This window comes from Malaya genurostris, chromosome 1 (assembly GCF_030247185.1).
Source record: "Malaya genurostris strain Urasoe2022 chromosome 1, Malgen_1.1, whole genome shotgun sequence".
In the NCBI taxonomy this organism is placed as follows: Eukaryota; Metazoa; Arthropoda; class Insecta; order Diptera; family Culicidae; genus Malaya; species Malaya genurostris.
Genome location: NC_080570.1, coordinates 47679876 through 47704427, shown reverse-complemented (window position 1 = coordinate 47704427; position 24552 = coordinate 47679876). Strand labels below are relative to the sequence as shown.

At 39.1% G+C, this 24552-nt stretch overlaps 1 protein-coding gene across 1 annotated transcript in view; it reads left to right on the top strand.

Moving 5' to 3' along the window:
• Nucleotides 1-23488, top strand: part of LOC131425854 (uncharacterized) — a 30008-nt gene extending 6520 nt beyond the window's left edge. Inside the window, exons 3-9 of the mRNA XM_058588093.1 lie at nt 1236-1597; nt 5797-6019; nt 6133-6270; nt 6830-7254; nt 20420-20885; nt 21585-21810; nt 21893-23488. Of these exons, the coding sequence (XP_058444076.1) occupies nt 1236-1597; nt 5797-6019; nt 6133-6270; nt 6830-7254; nt 20420-20885; nt 21585-21810; nt 21893-22274 (2222 nt within the window). The 3' untranslated portion in view covers nt 22275-23488. The remainder of the gene's footprint in view (nt 1-1235; nt 1598-5796; nt 6020-6132; nt 6271-6829; nt 7255-20419; nt 20886-21584; nt 21811-21892) is intronic.
• Nucleotides 23489-24552: the final 1064 nt, after the last annotated feature.

Here is a 24552-nt window from a genome sequence, read left to right as displayed (position 1 = left end):
TGACGATATTCAAATTTTTGTGAATGAAATTTCGCGGCTTCGAAATGCTGAATGGATGGAGGTTCGATTGTGCGTCTACGCACAAATTTGGCTGGGTATCGGTGCGTAGTTGGTCGGTTGCGAGTGTGCCACCATCTAGGTCAAGACAGTATTGCGAGAGACGACGGGACCATCATTCCCATTATTTCCGCTAACCACTCACACCCCCTCTCTCGCTCTCATCTGTTATAAATTGAATGCATTACCCGCGACTCCCGTGGCCTGGCAGTTGGCGATCGGTATTGTTGCGATCCTCTCGGTGTCGTCAATCGTCGCTTCGCAGATGAAAACAATCGAAGAGGATGCAGCGCCTGGTTCCGAGCGTAGCGTGCTAAAGGTTAATTTTCGTTCTGATTGATATCAATTTAGCAACGTTTCTGCTTAATTTTATTGATCGCATTCGCACACTCTGATTTTTGCCATTTGACACCTTTAGCGTTCCTGTTCGGCCGTTCATTGCCGTTGTCGTCGACGACGCCACCGATGTTGTTGAATGGCTGTGACTTTGTTGTGGTTGCCCGTGGTGTCAATCGACGGTCACAGATGGGATGCCAATGCATGCTCGGAACAGACGGTACTTTCTTTGTACTCGATGAAGCTTTTCTCTGTATTGATTGATGTCAGTGGGCATAACGCATACCGTCATCAATAGCTGATAACAGGAGTTGACTTTAGATACGTAAATCACTATTTATTTGCCTCGCTTTTCTAACTTGCAGGTTAGAAAACTTTCCATGCAGCCCCGAAACTAAACCATGTCTAGTTTCCTACAGATTCTAAGCTTCATGGTATTATAAAACTTTGAACAGTGCAGAGCTACCAATACCTGCGCAGCATCTCGTGGTGCATCGCTGCAGTAATGGCAGCTATAACCCAATTAACATTTGCCGTTGAATGTGGAAGCAAATCATTTGCAACCATACGCTTTGGGGGGTTCTCCGGTGATGATTGGGTGGCAATTTGCTTTCCCGACGAGAGCGGCCGGACGGGACGAAAAGTTACGCGTATGTGCGACCCAAATGACCATCGCACACTTATTGGTCTTTATTGGTTTGATTTAGTATGAGTTTGGCGATGGTCGAATTTGTATCATGCTTGCAGTCAAGTTTTTCGGTAAACCAGAGTGTCTTCAGTCTGGCTCGGTGTGTTTCTAACGAAAGTTGTATTCTTTCCCGTTTATTATTTTTTTGTTCCAGGGACGATCGCCGGTTGGAGTGCCAACACGTCCCGGCAAACGGTGGACTACGTACTGCCGGCGGAGAATACGACCCTCATCGAACCGTTGAACGTTTGCTCGACGGAAGAACGCACCGGTGATGGCAGTGAAAACGATAAAGTGTTTCTGCTGATTGTGGTATGCTCGTCGGCGGCGAACTTCGAGGCCCGACAAACGATCCGCGAAACGTGGGGAAACGTTAGTGAGTTCAACTATGACCAATTTGCGCGGATGCACGCTGCTCTGAAGGGATCATATCTGGAGCCACGAACTCTCAGTACACTAGGAGATTACGCGAAGAAACTGGACAATAGCGACAGCTTTGCCGAGCTGGATGAACATGTGAGTATCGATAGAAGTAGTAGCTCAAGTCGTTAAAATTCTTATAACTTCCAGAACGTTTAGTACGCATTTGTTAAAAAACGGGTAATGACATAGGCGAAGTAATCGGTCGATTAGTTCCAATATCAAGGGGGTGCCGCAGTTCAGAAAGTTTCAGAATTTAGTTCTAGAATACGTGTTTAAATGGTGAAATTAAGTCTAGGAAACTGAAACCTAATTCTAGATTGTGGAGCTAGATTTTTGTGAATTCGTTCCTCGATTAGATTTTAGAACTGAATTTAGTGCCTGAATATTTCCATCTTTCTAACAGCTTTTTGTTCTCCGAATACTTCTATTCCACTGGTATCAATTAGTTTGGCCACATTCATCAATTTCTTTGCGTGCGAGGAGCTTGGATTGTCGAGATGCACGAGCAAAATTTTTGACGCACTGCTACTCTCGCTTGGATGCCATTTTAAAAGCCGAGAAGCATATATCAGAATTAAACAGTAGGTTGTAAGTTTCTTGTTGAGGTAGGAGGCGACAATGCGTACTCTAAGTTCGTAAGTCAGCTTATAATTGCAACGCGAACAATTTAGTTAAGACTAAAACTTTTGAGCTTCACATAAAAACTTTTGAAGTGTAAACGCAATATGGAAGGTCGGAAGTTTACACTCAAAGGGATATTAATTCGAGATTGGATATCTTAAATTTTGATATTTGTTTATTTAAAAGCAGGGAAAATCCCACTGGAGTCAGTTTCAGTCAAACTTGCTCTTTAATAGGCATAAAACCTCCTCATCATTTGCATCAACAATTTTGCCTTTTTTATTCCAGATGACACATTTTCCTTATACTTAATTCAATATTAATAATACTAGTTCGACACAATCTGATGAACAGTTTCCTAATAACATTACGTGATAGATGGAAGTCAAAAGTGCTAAAACAGTAATTGAACACGGGAGGGACATAAAGTTGATGAATGTCGTAACATCAGCAAAAAGTATATGCTAATTAAGTGAACAGTTTGAAAAATAAAATATTTGTTCGGTAACACTTTGAGATTTAGTTTTTGCAGCTTATTTTTATAGTATTCATAGATTCGATCAAGAAGAAAAAATAGTTTCCATTTAATTCCCGTATATTTAAAAGTCTTTACTTTTTCGCCACTAACGTCACGAGATAGTAACAGATACAGATACCAATATTTCGGTGTATTATTTGCAACCTTCTTCAGTGTATCAGTTCTGTGTATTTTTCCAGTGTATTGTATAGATTTTATAGTGGAATTAATTTTATTTTAAAGCAATCAGATTACAGGCTTTAACTACGCATCAGCAATAGAACGTCAAACCGAAATTCATCTATTTGAAAGATGGATTTTTAAAAATTTTCGCACCCTCTCATTCTGCTACTAACCCAGAAGGCGATAGCATCCAGTCGACGCCGTTCTATTGACCAAATGTCATCATAGACGCTCGGGGAGGCATAAGATAGGAACATTGTGAGCACTAAAAGTTATCTTACCTTTTGACGACCGCAAATGTGAAATACGATTCTTTGTCCAAAAACGATGAATTTTTCATTCGCAAAGCTTTTATGGCAAAAAGAGCGACAGCAAACTGGTATTTCATCGAGTTATTTCGCGATATATTTTGGTGCTCGCTTACGTTTCTGATAAACTATGTTGTTTTCCTTCAAAATTATTTTATTTAATAGGTATTTAATAGGAAATTTTACTTTGTCTTAGCACTTTGTTGTGGCGGACAACCCTCTTTTAATGTGGAATACATTTTTGTTTTCTATATAGAGGTGCAAACTAGAAACTCAAGAAAAATACACGTAGAAATGTGGTCAGGTTTTGAACAATTACAACTCAGTCAATTTTGTATCAATTATTAATATCATGTCACCATTTGATTGGAAATATTTCTACGTATCAATTTGAATGTTCATAGCCATGTATTTTTAATTGTATATCATTGAAATGTTTATTAATAGCTAGCAGTGTCCTATTTTGTCTGCAAAAAATCTCCGGTATACCGGATTTCCCTGCCATAGTCGACGGTTTTGAAGGAGTAAGCGATATATCAAAGGAAAAAGCAGCGCTCTGATTGGTCAATCGATGCAAAAGCGAAGCTGTTAGAAGCACGCGAAGCTATAAATATAAGCAAAATGATAGCTAACTTTTCAGTCCTACGCGTAGCTTGTTAGAGGTAGGTTGTTGCTAGACAGCAAGACAAAAAGTGCCATAAAACGATTTGAAGATTTAATTGCTATGCTCTGATCTTGTGTCAAATTGACAACTACCCCAGGGTAAATTTTGAGTGCATAAGATTAATTTCTTATTGATTGATAATGAGAAAAAGTTTATCGCTTCAACCGAAATCGCAGAATGGTAGTAATGGTAGAGAAACGCTATAAAAATAACTGCTTGCATACAAAACTTGAACACAAGCTTGGCGAAAAGAAGCTTAAATATCGATATTCGTATCGCTAGCGTGTACAAACATATAATTCCATACATTTGGGCTATTGATGTAGTTTCGTCGGCTACAAAACAAATACAAATCACGACAAATAGAGTCCATATTCTGGGTTCGCGTGTTCGGTTTTGGTTCCTAACAATGATCAATCTAAGCAGTCTCTCGTGCATTTGCGAATTCAAGTGTGACGATTGATTAAACTATTTCATTGTAGATCATTAGAAATTTTGGTTGCCTTGTTCCACATCAACGGCTCGAACAACCCCATGGGGCTGATCCTTGTTTTTTACGACTGTGACGGTCTCCGAGTTGCGGCTCTGGAGACATATTGGCACAAAAACTCCATTGGAACTTGCATCGATTTCTAATGAAATGTTAATGAGAAATGTATCACTACACCACAAGGTAAATTCTGCTCATGAACTGACTCGATGTCTGCAACAGAGATGCCAGAATCACATATTAATAAATTTTCAATATGCAGCATACAGATTTTAAAAATGACACAGATTTTTACAGATTTACGAAATCGAGACTGTCAATGAGCCCATAAAAGACTTCAAATTGCTAAGGAAAACAATGAAAATACATTTCCCACAGAACGCTTGGAAGTCCGACACCTTTCCCGATGTGTAGTGTTCTTATGGGAAGTAGGCGCATTTTGGACTTATTTTTGGATCGAACACAGATTTTTGAAAAATAAAATGAGCTGGCATCCTTGATCTGCGATACATTGTAGGAACTATTGAATAAGTATGGAATCTACTTCTAGTGTAAGTACATCGTGATACAAAATATCACGCTCAGTCAATCTATGCTCAGAAACAAGGAATCATTCGTCTACTCTACCATCAAAATGATGTGCCAAACCAGCAACGCAGCAATGATTTTTCCGTTGTTTTTTATGTCAAACAAAATCACTAGTTCGTTCAAAGCAACTGCCAGGCAACTTAGAACATGTCTAAGTTTCCTGTTTCAGGACGTTCTGGATATGTCAAAAAGTGAAAGAAAACCTTCAAACTATAACAAAAATTATTTCGTAGTGAGAATATCACAATACCAACAGTTTCTAATATTTGGAACCTTCTCCAGGAACATAAAATACCCGTTCAAGCAATTATCAAACTGTGAAACAGTGCCAAAATTGTCTAAATAAATTCCAATCCAATACACAGACTAGTCCCAATCAAAATGATGACTCCGCCGTTGGCGTCTCCAGCGAACTAAAAGGTTTACCGCATAGCGATAAAAGTCGCATCAAATAGATTTTGAGCAACTGTCCGGACCACCGAGAGTACGTTCCCGACGCTTCACGTCAGGATCGTTACATTGATTTTGATTGGCTGTAATGTGAGGAACATCACCAGAGATGATGGAGTATAGAAAGAGAGAGGGCGAAAAAATTCTACTTGAACGGTACCGCGTTTCTTGATTGAATACATTGTGTACAATATGTAGCCACAATCGGCAAAGACATCAGCAAATCAATTGATCATCTCCAATAATACCACTTCCCGTTAGTTGGTGTGCTGGCTTCGGTCTATGAATAGCGAGTCATGCGGGAAGACTCCTACTACTTAATTGCTGTTGATTGACGATATTCAAATTTTTGTGAATGAAATTTCGCGGCTTCGAAATGCTGAATGGATGGAGGTTCGATTGTGCGTCTACGCACAAATTTGGCTGGGTATCGGTGCGTAGTTGGTCGGTTGCGAGTGTGCCACCATCTAGGTCAAGACAGTATTGCGAGAGACGACGGGACCATCATTCCCATTATTTCCGCTAACCACTCACACCCCCTCTCTCGCTCTCATCTGTTATAAATTGAATGCATTACCCGCGACTCCCGTGGCCTGGCAGTTGGCGATCGGTATTGTTGCGATCCTCTCGGTGTCGTCAATCGTCGCTTCGCAGATGAAAACAATCGAAGAGGATGCAGCGCCTGGTTCCGAGCGTAGCGTGCTAAAGGTTAATTTTCGTTCTGATTGATATCAATTTAGCAACGTTTCTGCTTAATTTTATTGATCGCATTCGCACACTCTGATTTTTGCCATTTGACACCTTTAGCGTTCCTGTTCGGCCGTTCATTGCCGTTGTCGTCGACGACGCCACCGATGTTGTTGAATGGCTGTGACTTTGTTGTGGTTGCCCGTGGTGTCAATCGACGGTCACAGATGGGATGCCAATGCATGCTCGGAACAGACGGTACTTTCTTTGTACTCGATGAAGCTTTTCTCTGTATTGATTGATGTCAGTGGGCATAACGCATACCGTCATCAATAGCTGATAACAGGAGTTGACTTTAGATACGTAAATCACTATTTATTTGCCTCGCTTTTCTAACTTGCAGGTTAGAAAACTTTCCATGCAGCCCCGAAACTAAACCATGTCTAGTTTCCTACAGATTCTAAGCTTCATGGTATTATAAAACTTTGAACAGTGCAGAGCTACCAATACCTGCGCAGCATCTCGTGGTGCATCGCTGCAGTAATGGCAGCTATAACCCAATTAACATTTGCCGTTGAATGTGGAAGCAAATCATTTGCAACCATACGCTTTGGGGGGTTCTCCGGTGATGATTGGGTGGCAATTTGCTTTCCCGACGAGAGCGGCCGGACGGGACGAAAAGTTACGCGTATGTGCGACCCAAATGACCATCGCACACTTATTGGTCTTTATTGGTTTGATTTAGTATGAGTTTGGCGATGGTCGAATTTGTATCATGCTTGCAGTCAAGTTTTTCGGTAAACCAGAGTGTCTTCAGTCTGGCTCGGTGTGTTTCTAACGAAAGTTGTATTCTTTCCCGTTTATTATTTTTTTGTTCCAGGGACGATCGCCGGTTGGAGTGCCAACACGTCCCGGCAAACGGTGGACTACGTACTGCCGGCGGAGAATACGACCCTCATCGAACCGTTGAACGTTTGCTCGACGGAAGAACGCACCGGTGATGGCAGTGAAAACGATAAAGTGTTTCTGCTGATTGTGGTATGCTCGTCGGCGGCGAACTTCGAGGCCCGACAAACGATCCGCGAAACGTGGGGAAACGTTAGTGAGTTCAACTATGACCAATTTGCGCGGATGCACGCTGCTCTGAAGGGATCATATCTGGAGCCACGAACTCTCAGTACACTAGGAGATTACGCGAAGAAACTGGACAATAGCGACAGCTTTGCCGAGCTGGATGAACATGTGAGTATCGATAGAAGTAGTAGCTCAAGTCGTTAAAATTCTTATAACTTCCAGAACGTTTAGTACGCATTTGTTAAAAAACGGGTAATGACATAGGCGAAGTAATCGGTCGATTAGTTCCAATATCAAGGGGGTGCCGCAGTTCAGAAAGTTTCAGAATTTAGTTCTAGAATACGTGTTTAAATGGTGAAATTAAGTCTAGGAAACTGAAACCTAATTCTAGATTGTGGAGCTAGATTTTTGTGAATTCGTTCCTCGATTAGATTTTAGAACTGAATTTAGTGCCTTAATTTGAGTTCGGAATTCGTATTCAGATATATAATATAATCTCTGATTCCAGTTTCTTAGTACATTACCATTATTCAGATTAAACATGCGGGAATTGAATTCGGAACTTGGGTTCTGGAACTGGATTCAGTGCTTCCAGTCACGTTCGAAATTCAAGTTAACCATCATTCATTTCTAGAATTAAATCGGAGTTCCAGAATTCTAAAATTAAATTATGAACAATTCTTGATATGGATCTCGAGTCTGAATTTTGCAACTGAACTCAGTTCCAGTCATATTTTGGTTTTCAGTTTTCAGAATCACAGGTGCCAGGTTGCAGATTTGCATGTAAATTTGCCGATTTCTTTTGTAAACAGACTCTGCAATTTTGCAGACTTTTTACAGGTTTACGAAACTTTTATACACAATCGCCAAATTTACAGACTTTTGAAATTGCGTTGGGCTTCTTGTTTGTTTTTTTTTCTCCGTAAAATTTTGCCTTTGGAGTTGGACCGTTTTTTTAATCCCTTCGCTATTTGTTGTGCTGAAGTTTACAGCATTTTTATATCGAGCATTAGAGCGAATAGAGAAATGAATTGGACGGTAATGAAATGCAACTAAAGATTTAAAAGGTAATATTCTCTAGCGACAAGAATTATTTGTTTGTACACTAAAAATTTGAAAAATATGTATCTGTCAAAGACGAGTGAATTTTTAGAGTAGACGATTTTCAATTTTTTTTATTGTAGTTTGTTTTTATAGGTAATATTGATAATGTTTCGAGTGAAGTACGAGGTTTTGAAGACAGAGACGTCGATTAATACCAAATATCGTTGTATAATTATTCAGGTTATAAAAAAACATTTAACGTCAATTAAAAAAAATATTTTTCTGGTTTTTGGCCTCCAAGGGGTTGAATCAATGCGAATAACAGTTTCGCTATCTTTGCGCCATTTTGTCGCTATCTTGTCGCATCGTAATCTTTGTTAACCGCCAGTGAAAATTACAATACTCCAATATACAATTACAATTACAATTCTAGAAGCGAAGCAGTAAAAATGGTAAAATTCACATAATCAATCAACTAACATGAACGGTTATTGATATTCGGACGTGTCAGTTCTGTATTCACGTCCTCCAGTTTTGTCTCTGACATTACCCACTCAGCTTTTTTCATTATTTTTTTTTTGAATTTGGAAAGTGCGATTTTGGTAAATGAAATTTCTAACGCTTAAGGATCCAAATCATAAATGATCATTTTTTTTATTATGTATGACCCTTTGTGGGACGATCAATTTTGTATTGATTGGGTGCAGGTCTTACACGCCACTTGACGTTTATTCGAGCCCCGACCTGGAAGGATTCATAGTGTCAGTAGGATGGGTAGCACCAGTCATGTGTCAACTTACACAAAATTAATGTAATACCAGGGCTTTGGTTTTCGAATGATTCACAACAAAATATGTCTACCTTCTGATCAAAATTGACCCGGACTGGTCCATTTAAACTGCGCGCGTAATCCCAAACGGTAAATTCTTTTTTTTCTTAGGTTGGTCCAACCTTCTTTGACTTTCCTGTTAAGTTTAAGCGGGATATGTCAATTAGTGTGTGTTGGGCGCAGCTGTTTGTTTATGACACGAAAAAGTTGTCGGGATATTTTCACTATGGAAAAAAATTTAACGAGTTTACTTGAAATTTTGTGTTTTGAATGGAATTTCGGCTACGGAATCGTTAGAAATGCTGCAGAAGTATTTTGGGGAGTCTACTCTATCGAAAACGCAAGTATTTAAGTGGAATAAAGCATTCAGAGAGGGTCTTGAGATCGTAAAAATTTGCCTCATGCTGCTCGCCCGTTCACCTCTGTTAACGACGTCACCGCGGTGTTGTTTATCATGAAATCATTCCGACGGGCCAAACGGTCAATAAGGGGTACTACTTGGGCGTTTCGAGGCGATTACGTGAAGCAATTCGTCGGAAACGGCCGGATTTTTGGGCAGAAAATTCATGGAGTTTTTACACTACGATAACGCGCCGTCGCATTTCGGTATGATTGTGATTGATTGCTTAGACACCGTATTCGCCAGATTTGGCCCCCTGTGACTTTTCCCGATTTCCATAAATAAAATATCCACTCCGGAAAACGCGCCATAAGAAAACATAGAAAGCAACTCGCAGAAAGAACTGAAAGTCCGGGTCAATTTTAATCAGAAGGTACATCCAAAATGAATCTTGAGCCGGCCCGGGAAATTTCCGTAGATCTACGAATTTCGTTAACATTTTCGGATCTGTGGATCGGTAGATAAAATCTACGGAAATCTCAGAATATTTTACCAAAATCTACGGATTTATTTAACAACACAGTCAATGATTAATAAATACTGAAAATTTCTGTTCTAATGCTGATTCTTGATGTTTTTTTTAATCGTCTCGATTCAGTTCGTGCGAAATTTTTGAACTATGAAATATCTAACAATAATTTTACTAAAACTCTAAATAAAACTTTGGTAACGATAAATTGTGAGTCTATTTTCTGGCAAAGTAGGCGGATATCTTCACGACACGTTTAGGCACTTTATTAGCTTATATTATCAATCTGATTTCGTGATTTTTCCCAAGTTTTCATTGATATCTTTTTCAATCGCTCTAATATTCGTGAAAAATGTTAAATTTTCCGTCTGAAATTCATAGCAGATTGACTTCTAAATGAGAAGCGGTGGCCATTTGCTAAAAACCTAAAGCTTAACTAGAAACTCAAAGTGAAGAGTTTATGCAAATTTATTGATTCACAGTAAATAAAAATAGCCAGTATTATCTTTTCATATCACATATTTATTGTAGATATTATAATGAATTTTGAAACGAATGATTTTTGATAAGATAAATTTTGGTTTTACTTAGAATTCAAAAATGTCTTCATCCTTATCAGTATCACTGTCTAATTCGGAATCAACATTTCAACAAAGGCTCGTTTTAATGCTATTCTGTGTTATTAAACAGGTTTGAAGTTCAAATGGCTGTCACTTACTGTTCCGTTGATGTAATGGTATAAGTGACGTAAACGTCAACACTGATTACCGCTCAATTTTCTCGGATATAGATTATCCGATATCAATAATTTTAGGCTCGTTAGGTGAATTTATTTCGTCGATCGCACCGAAATTCCATGCTTCGTGATGTATTTGAAATTTATTCAGTAGTACTGCGATGAAAAATAATTTTAAAGATAAGAAAAACAAATCCAATCACAAAGCCTACTACGCAGCTGATTAATATTACCTTATTTAGCTTGACTAAATGTTGCACATATTCTTCGTGTAACTAATTCATTCATCCATCTTCGGTGCGAACATCCCTATTTTACTCGCGCCCGTCTCGAGCACAAAAAAGAGATGGGTGATAATGAATAAGCAATAATCGTAGAGAACCCGAATTTACTAATCCACTTTTCGTTCGTTCTGTATACATCGTTCATGTTCATTTTATACATTGCATTGGTTTGTCATTCGTTCATTTACTTTATTCCTCGAATTGGTTCGAATAGCGGATATCATTCTTCGCGAAACATTCTTCACCTAAAAAGTTCATCATATCTCATTGGGTAGCAGCAATGGGAGAGTGCTGGGATATGGTTCATCACATACAAATACAGGGGGAAACGTCTTAATTTGCTTGTTTCAAAGACAGCACGAATGATCATCGCGAATTGAGCTTCGACGATCATCTTACTTACTTACTTAAGGCTCATGCGCACCCCGAGTGGTACAAAGGGCCGACTTGAAAGATCTCCATCCTGGGCGATTGCCCGCCATCGCCCTAACTCGACTTCTTTTATTTCTTTATAGAGGCTATGCCGCCATGAGCCTCTAGTCTGCCTCTGCTGCGATGTCCTGCTGGGTTCCAGTCTAATGCTTGTCTGCAGATTTCGTTTCCGCTGACGCTATTTGGCTGCCAAGATATTGGAAGCTTTCAACATTCTCCACTGATTGCCCTGCTAACAGATCGGCTGAAAAGTTCGTATCGTTTCTATGAGAGGGCGCCACTAGAATTAAATCCATACCATTTTCAGTTAGTACCAACCTTCAAAAGATACGTGTATAAATTTGACAGCTGTCTGATTATTAGTTTGTGAGATATTGCATTTTGAGTGAAGCTACTTTTGTTATTGTGAAAAAAATGGAAAAAAAGGAATTTCGTGTGTTGATGAAACACTACTCTTTGATGAAAAAAAGTGCCGCCGATACCAAAAAATGGCTTGATGAGTGTTATCCAGACTCTGCACCGGGCGAAGCAACAATTCGTAAGTGGTTTGCAAAATTTCGTACTGGTCATATGAGCACCGAAGACGATGAACGCAGTGAACGTCCAAAAGAGGCTGTTACCGATGAAAACGTGAAAAAAATCCACAAAATGATTTTCAATGACCGTAAAGTGAAGTTGATCGAGATAGCTGACACCCTAAAGATATCAAAGGAACGTGTTGGAAATATTATTCACGAATATTTGAATATGAGAAAGCTTTGTGCAAAATGGGTGCCGCGTGAGCTCACAATCGATCAAAAACAACAACGAAAAACCATGCTGAAATTGAACGAATTGGGCTTCGAATTGCTCCCTCATCCCTCCAGATTTGGCCCCCAGTGACTTTTTTCTGTTCTCAGACCTCAAGAGAATGCTCGCTGGTAAAAAATTTAGAAGCAATGAAGAGGTAATCGCTGAAACTGAGGCCTGTTTTGAGGCAAAGGACAAATCGTACTACAAAAATGGTATCGAAAAGTTGGAAGATCGCTATAATCGCTGTATCGCCTCTGATGGCAATTATGTTGAATAATAAAAACGAATTTTGGCAAAAAAATGTGTGTTTCTATTAAACGATACGAACTTTTCAGCCGAACTGTTACTGTAAAGGTGGAAGGGGTCACCGTGTTCACATCCAACGATTTGGTTTTGTTGACATTGATTGCTGAGGCCTGCCGATGAGAAGCGTTCGGCAAGGTCGTCAAGCTTACTCTGCATGTCAGAGCGCCGTTGAGCTAGGAGTGCAACGTCATCAGCCAATTCGAGGTCGTTCAGGTGCTCCATAGTTATGAGATGCCATAGCAGCTCACGGTTTGGTTCACGGTCAATCGTACCTACCAGGATCTCGTCGATTACGATGAGAAACAGTAGCGGTGATAGGATACATCCTTGCCTCACGCCAGCTACGACCCGGATGGGTTCAGACAAGACCCCGTTGTGCAGAACTCTGCATGAGAAGGCCTCGTACTGCGCTTCGATGAGGGCGAAAATTTTCTCAGGAACTCCCTTGCGTCTCAGTTCGTGATTGAGATGGTCGAAAGCTTTTTCGTAGTCAATGAAAACCAAATAAAGGGACTCTTGGAACTCATTGACTTGCTCCAGGATGACACGGAGCGTGACAATATGGTCCGCACAGGATCTTCCGGCACGGAATCCAGCCTGCTGTCGTCGGAGAGTCGCATCAATCTACTCCTGGATCCGGGATAGGATCACTTTGCATAGAACTTTTAGAACGGTACACAGCAACATAATGCCTCGCCAATTATCGCATATAGTCAGGTCGCCCTTTTTGGGCACCTTTACTAAGATACCCTGCATCCAGTCGACCGGAAAAGTTGCGATGTCCCAGATATTACGAAATAAATTGTGCAACAGTTGAGCGGATGTCATGGTCTTCGACGATCATCGCTGCATGAATATTCGTTCCTCATACACCCTCAAGTCATTCGGGGGTTTCTTTTTTGCGAAAAACAACTGCAAGGAATAGACCTCCTTGCGAGCAACGGCTTCGTTTGCATCCGAATGTACAAACAAGTCCGAATATCAGAGCGATTACCGAACAAAGGCGAAGGGAAGCGAACGGTGATCATTGGCGTTCGTTGCATTTTTGATGTTCAAGCAACATTAGCTTGAATATCATACACAGAAGTAACAGGAGGGCAGGACCATTCAAACGCACCATTTAAACGCTGCGCCAAATGCTGCGCTCCTGTTACTTCCATAAATCAAATTCATGTCAAATAGCGTTTTATTGAGTCTAATCAAAATAGAGCATGAGCATCAGCATCAACCAGCTGGAAGTAAAACAAAATCTTTTGTCGCTATGATCACTATAGTATATTAATATATTTTGCATTGCGTATTGCTATTGCGCTATGAAAACTGTTAAATTAACATTATCCACGTGATTACGATCCAAACTGATTATTATTAAACCGTGCCGTAACGACACCTGAAAGTTACAAATTGACAATTTTCCCCAATTTAAGCAATCTCAGGCATATTAATTGCCAAAAATCATTGACATACATTTTATTTATTTATTTATTTCGTCAAGCAAATGTAGACTACATATAAATTGTTTACAATGTTCACTTACATACTACGCATTATTTCTACGACAAAGCTGAGATTTGATTTGAATTTTTGACATAGTAAGGTCAAGATGTTCGCAGTATTGATTGTAATGGCGCATTATTCGATTGACTGGACTGTATTTTGCATAATTTGTTCTAGTGTTTCTTTCTAAAAATAATTTCCTGGTTCGTAATTGACGGCTAGGTGTATAAAAATTTAGTTGCGATAATAAAGAAGGTGATTGAATGCGTTGAGAAATAATGTCGCTGATAAAATAAAGCATTGCAAGGTCGCGGCGTTCTTTAAGTGTTTGTATATTGATGAGCATGCAGCGTGCTTCATATGATGGTAGAGGAAATGCTGTCCAGTTTAATTTACGAAGTGCATATAAAAGAAATTGTTTTTGAATAGATTCGATGCGTTCTTCGTGAATAATATTATATGGATTCCATACTAGGCTGCAATATTCCAAAATAGGTCTGACATATGTAGTGTATAATAATTTTATTGTGTATGGGTCCTGAAAGTTATGACTGAAGCGTTTAATAAAGCCCAGCATGCTATTTGCTTTATTGATTATGGTATTGTAGTGTTCCACAAAAGTGAGCTTGGAGTCTAAGATTACGCCTAAATCTCTTACAATTTTACATTTTTCTACAAGTTGATTTCCTAGATGTATGTTTGTGGGTATAGTTTCATTTTTCCTACTGAAAGTTATTGAGTTACATTTTTTTACATTAAGTTGGAGTAGACTTTTGCAGCACCAAATGTAGAATAGATTGATTTCGTTCTTGAATATTACAGCGTCGTTGATATTTTTTATTTCCATGAAGAGTTTCATGTCGTCTGCATATATAAGCACTTTCAAATTTTTGAGTATGAAGGAAATGTCGTTTATATGTAAAATGAAAAGGAGAGGCCCTAAGTGAGAACCCTGAGGTACGCCAGATGTTACATTAATTGGTTCAGACAGAATGTTTTGGAAGCGGACTACCTGTACACGATTCGTTAAGTATGATTTGAGCCATTCAAGAAGAGTATGTTTTATGCCATATTTTTGTAGTTTGTGTAGAAGTAAAGGTATGTCAATACGGTCGAAGGCTTTGCTAAAGTCAGTGTAAAGAGTTTCTACGTAGTTGCCGGCGTCCATTGCATTCAGTGTGAATGTCATAAATTCTAAGAGATTTGTTGTAGTTGAGCGGCCTTTAAAAAAGCCATGTTGTTTGTTTGTTATTACATTTTTAAGTTGATGAAAAAGTTTTTCGTTTACAATTTTTTCAAATAATTTTGGAATGCATGAGATAATGGCTATTCCACGGTAGTTCCGAATGTTAGATTTTGCACCAGATTTAAATATTGGTACAAGAAAGGAAGATTTCCATGCTTTGGGAAAAGTACATTTATTAAGCGATAAGTTAAAAAGTAGTTGTAGTGGTAGTGTAAGTTCTTCAGCAAGATTTTTTAAAAATATTGGTGGTATACTGTCAGGTCCAGGCCCTTTTGAGGCGTCTAAGTTTTTCAGTGCTGTCGAAATGTCATGTTCTGATAGATAGTTTACAGAGATGGAGCTAGAAAATGCAGGTATGAAAGAGAAGTATTCACGGTCACGGTCAGTTTCTGAATAAGATGTATATACTTCTTGGAAAAAATTTGCAAATTGATTGCAGATTTCTGTACTATTTTTCCCTACATGTTCGTCGAGGTGCATTTGAGATGGAAAATTGTTGCTTTTTAGTTTAGTTTTTGTGTAGTTAAAAAAGTTCTTAGGGCAAGTCTTTATTTCGTTTTCAATTTTGTGGTTGTATTCTTCGTGTGCTGTGTTAATGGCTATTTTGAGTTGATTGCATAGATTTAAGTAATTTTGAAGATGAGCGTCACTTTTTTCTTGTTTGTAAGTTTTGTGTGCTTTTTGTTTCCTATTTTTCAAATGTTTTAGTTGTGAATTGAACCATACAGGTAACTTGCTGTTATGATTTTTTCTTCTTCTTTTCATGGGCAAAGTTTCGGATAATATTTTGTTTATAATGTGATAGAATTTGTTTACTTCGACGTCGACATTTCCTTCTGTACTCAGTATGTTCCGCCAATTTATTATACTTAGTCTACACTTGACTTCTTCAAAGTCAATTTTATTGTATTCCGGCACTTCCTCATATTCCAAGTCGTAGGGAAGGGATGCATTGTGTGTAAATAATGAATATTCAATTGCGGTGTGAAATGCTTCATTTTTCCATAATGGCAGGTTTGATGCGTTCACACAAAAGTCTTCTGTGCAATTTGTGAAAAGAAGGTCTAAATATGCATTTTGTTGATTTTTTACGGAGTTTACTTGATGTAGGCCAAAATTAGAAATTTTGTCGAAAAAGTAGTGCAATGTTTCGTTTTCTCCAACGACTGGGAGTAAGATTGATTCATTTTCAATGTCAGAAATGAAGTCCGCATTACGTTGATTGAAGTCGCCAAAAATATGTAGCTTTACTTCGGGTTCCATATTCGAAATAATTGTGTCTAAAGATTGAAAGAATAATTCAAAAGAGAATTTGTTCGCATTTTCGGGTGGGAAGTAGACAGAGCAGTAAATATGTTCTTCTCCCAATATTGAGACTTTGGCCCATACATGCTCAAATTCTTTATATTTAGGAGTAATAATTTCTTCAGAAGTAAAGCAAGAGTTTATGGCTATGAGGACTCCACCTCCAGATTTTTTCTGACAGAGAGATAAATTTCGGTCGTGCCGGAATACGTTAAAATTATTTCCAAATACTTCTTCGCTTCTTACACTTTCATCCCAGCTGCTTTCAGTTCCAAGGATTACGTCGAAAGAGGAGGTTATTAAATTTTGGTGAATTTCTTTCATTTTGGCCGGGCTTTTCATGCGGTTGAAATTTTGGCAATAGACCAAAATTTCAGTCACATTTTGTTTGTGAAGCGAAGAAGTTTTTGAGAATTCTGGAATACTTACATTACTAATTCTTGTTTCTATTCCTTCGTCAAAGGGCGTCGTTATTTCCGAAAATTCGGCCTTGTAAAATTGTGTTCGGCTTCCCGGATTAGTTGGAGTCGGCGGGTACGTTCACTTGTCAAAAATTTCCCATAAGAGTCCAGGTCGGCCAGCGCTTCCTTAGGTTTCATTCCATATTCCTGATGCACTTCGATGAAGATTCGTAGGAGGTGGTCAGGTGTTGTTGGAAGGCCTTCTGATGCTAATAGCATTTTTATACTAGTTGGTGTCATACCCTCGATGCATACTGTAGGTTGTTGATTTTTCATGTATGACAAATACAGACGGACGACGTGCATTATTTTCGGGTCACGAAGTCTTGCTTTCAAGAAGCGTTCGTCGCCATTTGCAGATTGTGAAGTAAGACGTACAATTGGAGGACGCATTGGATCAACTTCGAATTGGCTGTCTGTACTCATGTCATGTGATACTGTAGATGTATTTACGTTCTGTGGTATTGAAGATGTGTTCACATTGTTAGTGGATTGTGTAGCTTCGGTGTCATTACTTCCTAAGACCGAAGTAGTGTTGTTTTGAATACTTCTTGTTCCTTTGTAAGGGTTGATGGTTTCACCTTTTTGAAAATTTATGAATTTTGAGGCAATATCTGCACCTGGATTCCCGGAGAATTGAACCCGTGCTGCTGCTAGTAGGTCTTTGTCCAAGGGTAAGGTATATTGTAATGACATATTATTGTTATTGTTGTGGCAGGTATTGTTACTATTAGTGTTCAAGTTGCTGTTGTAGTGCACATTATAGTCGTTGTTGTTGTTGTTGCTGCTGCTGTTGTTGTTGCTGTTGTTGTTGTTGTTGTTGTTGTTGTCGTGTTTGCTGTTGTTGGTGTAGTTGTTGTTTTTACTGCGTATACTGTAATTTGTATTCTTTTGTTGTTTCCGCTTCCGATGTTTTCGTCTGAGGTTTAGTATTCCTTTAGTATTCCTTATCACCCATCACTAAACTTCTCAAAGATACAAAATTGAAAATTGGGTCTCATGGATACGCGTAAAAAAAAACCTGTAAGATTACCGTTGTCGCTAATTTTCACACTCCCCGTCGGGATCAACGAATTTAAACGTAAATCAATCGGCTCTCATGTCTGATCTTACTCATATGTGAATTTCTTCCACAATGCTCAAAGCTGATCGAATCGTCCAAATATTTGATCGTACAGGAATCACTGATAACAGTAGCTCAAAATCACTACCGATTTTAGGTGACGGAAGATCAGTATTGATTTTGAACGATGTGATTCAAAGATCAACTGATCAACTGACCTTAAATAGATTAGATCGGTAGTGATTACAATTTGATGAATTTTTTATCTGGATTTTCCCAACCCTGATTCAATAGTATCCTCAAAGTTAACAGTTTCACTGCGTGTAAATTTCAAGAATTCAACTGCAGGATCTTTTACATATCGGTATCCATTTCTAATTAGAAGCTAAAATTTGAAAAAAAATGATGCCTAAACTATTCGTAGATTCTTAGCAAAACGCGTGAAGCTTCTTTTGTTATTGTGAAAAAAATGGAAAAAAAGGAATTTCGTGTGTTGATGAAACACTACTTTTTGATGAAAAAAAGTGCCGCCGATACCAAAAAATGGCTTGATGAGTGTTATCCAGACTCTGCACCGGGCGAAGCAACAATTCGTGAGTGGTTTGCAAAATTTCGTACTGATCATATGAGCACCGAAGACGATGAACGCAGTGGACGTCCAAAAGAGGCTGTTACCGATAAAAACGTGAAAAAAATCCACAAAATGATTTTCAATGATCGTAAAGTGAAGTTGATCGAGATAGCTGACACCCTAAAGATATCAAAGGAACGTGTTGGACATATTATTCACGAATATTTGGATATGAGAAAGCTTTGTGCAAAATAGGTGCACGTGAGCTCACAATCGATCAAAAACAACAACAAATTGATGATTCTGAGCAGTGTTTGGAGCTGTTATATCGAAATAAAACCGATTTTTTTCGTCGATATATAACAATGGACGAAACATGACTCCATCACTTCACTCCGGAGTCCAATCGACAGTCAGCTGAGTGGACTGCACGCGATGAACCGAACCCAAAGCGTGGAAAGACTCAACAATCGGCCGGTAAGGTTATGGCGTCTGTATTTTGGGATTCACATGGTATAATTTTCATCGACTACCTTGAAAAGGGAAAAACCATCAACAGTGACTATTATATAGCGTTATTAGAGCGTTTGAAGGACGAAATTTAAATAAAACGGCCTCATTTGAAGAAGAAAAAAGTTTTGTTTCATCTAGACAATGCACCGTGTCACAAGTCGATGAAAACCATGCTGAAATTGAACGAATTGGGCTTCGAATTGCTCCCTCATCCACCGTATTCTCCAGATTTGGCCCCCAGTGAATTTTTTCTGTTTTCAGACCTCAAGAGAATGCTCGCTGGTAAAAAATTTAGAAGCAATGAAGAGGTCATCGCTGAAACTGAGGCCTATTTTGAGGCAAAGGACAAATCGTACTACAAAAATGGTATCGAAAAGTTGGAAGATCACTATAATCGCTGTATCGCCTCTGATGGCAATTATGTTGAATAATAAAAACGAATTTTGGCAAAAAAATGTGTGTTTCTATTAAACGATACGAACTTTTCAGCCGAACTGTTAATTGGAAATGTATTTGTGAGATCAGTTTTTGAATTTTATAACGTTTTTTGTGTATGTTTATATGCCAGTTTTAATTTTTTTGCAGAGTTTCTGTGATCCGGAGAGATGGATAACCATAAGGTTAAAAGCTTACAATTCTGGAATTGCGGAATCGAATGGATCTGAGGAAAATTCAATTCATAATAACTTTGTTTTGAATCTAAGCTCGTGAAAATCGATCTATACCAGTTCCAGTGTAATTACTTTGAATTACCATATTTTTGGACACGCTTTATAGCCAAACTTCACAGATTTTCATTAAATCGAAATTAAAGAATAAGAAATTCGACTGATTCTCTCTGCAAACGTTGTTATTTTGGGTCGTAGGGGAACAAGTGATGTTGGCATTGATATTCTCTTTTGTTGCAGTGAGAGACGAAAATGCTTCGTTTGTTTTTAATGCAATCATTTACGAATAAGACAGTAAAAAGCGAATATGAAGCCATTGAATTGAAATTGAAACACGAGACAATTTCAAGCTCTGATCAGAATAGTTGATATGATTATTCTAAGATTTCTTGTTTTTTTTTTCAAGATCTTGTATTCAGATTTTAGTCGACTCCATGTTAATTGATGTACTAATGTGGAATATTTGAAATGTCAATTTCACGGCGCAACGCTCGAAATCGATCGTAACTGAAATTCTTCGTAGAAACAGAGCCAGATTTTTTAAAATTTCTATATCGTTTCACTTATTATAAAACTTTTGTTAGATTCAGTTGTTCGTTATTGCAAGTTTTTGGAAATAATGAGTGAGAATGGCTATACTTGAAATAGAATTAAATACCTTCACTCTTGTAATAGTCTTCAAATTCTAATTGACTGTCTGTTTTCCTCCTTCAACAGACCAAAAGGACTAACGCCAGCTCGCGTGACCGTGTGACTCATAGAAACAAATCTAGTCAACTGCCGGAAACGGATTCGGGCCAGTATCAGTTCAACGTGAAGGTTGTCTTCCTGCTGGGACAGACAGAGTCGGACTACCTGCAGCAGCGGCGACACTTCCCGGCGACGAGTGACAGCCCAATCATTCCGCCTAGTATGCCCACTCGTCCGGAACAATCGGAAGCAGGTAGCATCGCCGGACTACGAGCCCGAATACCGGTCCGCAGTCTGTTTCCGGCCGGGGGTGATGTCGATCCGGCATTCAACGTGCCCGAAGTAGAGCTGGATGAGCTGCAGATGAAAATCATCAATGAAAGCGAAGTGTACGGCGACATAATTCAGGAGAGTTTCATCGATACCTACAACAATTTAACACTGAAGACGATCATGATGCTGAAGTGGGTCGTAAATAATTGTGACACAAAAGGTAAGCCAATGACCGGCAGGGGGTTTTACTTGGTGTGGTGTTTTTTTTTCGGGTGTAGCTGACTGGGTCAAGAGGTCGACTGTTAAAGGCTGGATTCTGCGACGACGGCTGTGCTTCACTACTCACGCGAAAACCTTTTTGTTAGAATCGCTTCCTAGACGCTTCCAGAAGGACAAGAAAGAATACCTACAGTTTCGGCTGGACGAACGTGACTACAGCAACGATTTCGCCGCACGAATGCACGTGTTCGTTTACGGAGAGGAATGGTTGCGAATCAACTATCCGTACTCGCCGGGGAACGTGGTGAACTTTACCATCAGCAAAGCAATCAAACCCAGCATTACTCCGGTGGTGGGTCGTTTCGTTGGTCCGGTACCTAGTGGTGTGGGCCGCTTTGTCGAGTTCGACGTCACCGACATGGTGCTGGAATGGTTCGAGAATCCTCGCGGTAACAAGTATGTGCTGGTTGAAACGTTTAATACGTTCTCGGAACGAGTGGTAGCGGATGATCCGAATGGAGGAAAATTTGTGAGAATTTTATTAGTTATTTCTTTACAGTGCCGAAGGGAGGTTGTGTGTGTTTGTCATGGGACGGGTGCCGTTTTAACAAATGAAACATTTATCAATCATTATTTTCACTTGGAACCATGTTTGAATAAGGTCCGATGATTATGCTTCTATTGATTGCATTCTTTTCAGTGAAATACATCATGAAGTGCGACGATGATTCGTTCGTGAACGTACCGAACTTGTTGCAAGTGCTTTTGGGCGGAACCGTTCCGTTATACAAGGCATCGATACCGTTCAACGATCGGAACACTGTCGCAGTTATGTCACAAAAGAATCGACTGGTTGAGGTGAAACGGTTACTGATTGGATTCCTGTTCTGTGAGGTAAAACCGATCGCTGACACTAGCAGTAAGTGGTAGGTATCCAAATACGATGAACGCCTGAATTGAATTGAAGGTATTGAATCTAAAAACTATGTTCTATGTTTTATGCTGAAGGTACACACCAAACTACATGTACAACAAGGAATTCTATCCGCATTACCTTTCGGGAACGGCATACCTAATGAACCTGGATGCGGCCAAGCTTCTGTATCGCACCTCGCTGACGACACCCATCTTTCATCTTGAGGATGTCTATTTGACCGGAATCGTGGCCGATCGGGTTAAACTGCGTCGCTACCATCATCCACTGTTCTTCTATTCCTACACAAAGGATCTGTGCGCATTACGGGGAATGATCTCGCAGCATCAGCTGCAACCTGGCGATATTCGTAGTGCGTACGAGTTTATAACCAACAGTACAATCGTGTGCGTCAGACCGGAACATAATTTTAGCATGGATAAGATGAAGCTTCAGATGCGTAAAAAATGCCATTGACATCGGGTTATCCGCCGTGGAAACGGTGGTTCGCGGGGATAAAATTTCGCCGTCAGGCAGCCAGTCACATGTTCTCTTCCATTTCATTGTGTCCGTCTGTTTAAAAATTTCTCGTTTTAGCCTAACCGTTTGACACAAAAAATGGAGGAAATGCAATGCATTGCATGCCAGAGACATTCTCATTTTAAATAGCAGATAAAGTAAAAGATCGAACAATTTAGATTTAGAAGCGGATCCACTACACACTTGCCTTCGAGCGTGTAGAAGCACTGGTTATCGGAGATAGTCTGTTGTTGGTGGAAAACCATTTTAAATTGTTAATAAATTATCTATTTTCACTAGTATTTACCTAAACGACAAGAGGCGAGTATTGAGTAGTGAGTAGAGTGCCGCAGAACAAGACAGGAGGAGGTAGTCATGATACTGTCGATAATAAACAAGACAAAAAACGGTAATCTTGAGCAGAAAGAACTAAACCATGAAATAAAATCATTTGATTCAGCTGTGATTTGAAAATATTTTAGATAGATTTACAAAACGCTAGAATAATTAATAATTACAATTGAAATCTTATTAGTCAAACCAAACAAACAGTTATAGCGAATCCATTTACCGATCTTGAGTCAGAATGTAGCAAAATATTTACTACTTGCCCGATAAATCCCAACGTTTGCTCTGGCTGTCGCAGCGAGGGCCAAGCATTTACCAATATCAAGTTAGCGATTTAGTCAATCACCAATTAGTGAAGCCATGACTTCTCAGTTCTCAACTAGCAAACCGAACACAAACAGTAAACAGTATATGTAATGCAATCGAGCACAATGCTTAGTTTTTAATCGATTAGTTTGAACGTTTTTAGTCAGTTTTTGAATAGTTACGAATAGTTAGTTTCAAGTGACCTTTATTATAGAAAGCAAAAAAAAATCACGATATCAAAGATTTGTGGTCGGCACAAACAGTCAAAGCCCTTCATTGAAATATCATAGTTTGTAAGACCTTTGTGCGCTGAACGCTTATGATTAGTAGTAACGTCGAACGTTGTAGACTATGCCACTCCTCTTTCCACCTTCTTGGAATGAACTGTAGGTTGTTAAGAGATTGGAAAAATCAGTTTTAGTTACGAGCTAAAGACACTGGAATGCTGTGAATTTTTGTTCATATCGCTTAAGGACTTAGTTTTCTACCCGTGTTACAAATACATTTGCAAAAGTGGGCGAAGGTGTTTTTAGTTTTGTAGAACTGGCTTCGAAAATCCCTCTGTGGTTCTCTTCGTTAATCAGTGGAATAAACAAACGCGAGTGTACCTTGGAGGTTGGAGAATCCGTGTATTTCAGAGGATGGATCGAAATCAATGAAAATAAATGATAGCCGGAAGGGATTAAGTCTGGGAAGTATGGCGGGTTGGGATAAAATTCCAATTTGAGCTCAGAAATTATGTTTTCGGCCGCTTTTGCTGTCTGGTGAAGCATTTTAGTCTAAATTGTTCCCCGCTTTCCGCTTTTCCGGCTGTTTATCATTCAGCTCATGGGGAACCAATTCTCCAACCTTCTTAATCTTTTCTCCGCCATTTGTTCCTGAATTTGGGTATTGTCTTCTTTCAACAATTCTTCCATTTCGGCATCATCAAACATTTTGGGTTGACCTGTACGTTGTTCATACGGGAATTCACACTTAAAATCATTTAAACTAACGTTTTACAAGTTTTGATCGATGAAGCAATCCCGAAGGGTTCAAAAATGATTCGATGCGATTTAATAGCACTTTTTTTTTCAAATTATAGTAATGATTCAACACTTCCCGTAAATGCTCTTTTCAACGGTGAACTATTTGCCGAAACATAAATTGAAAAAAAACCGGAATTATTAACTTACACACCTGAATACAATAAAAATCCTGTTGCGTCCACCGATGGAGCGCTTGGCAGCTTGGAATTGTAAATACAACTGGTGTGATATTAACTTTTTAAATCGTCCGAATAATAAATAAATAAACGTATACACTGAAGTCTTTTTTTATGCGAGTTTAAGTAACCCATAAAAAACCGTATAACTCTGAAACTTCGCATAAAAAACCGCATAACTCTGACACTTCGCATAAAAAAACCGCGTAACTCTGAAACTTCGCATAAAAGAACCGCATAACTCTGAAAATTCGTATAAAAAAACCGCATAAAAAAGACCGCATTAAAAAATACCTTAGTGTACTGAAAGCGTTCGAGCAGATGAAAGAAGTTTCAGCTCGGGATGTGACCAAAAACGGTTCTATGTCAAATGCTTTT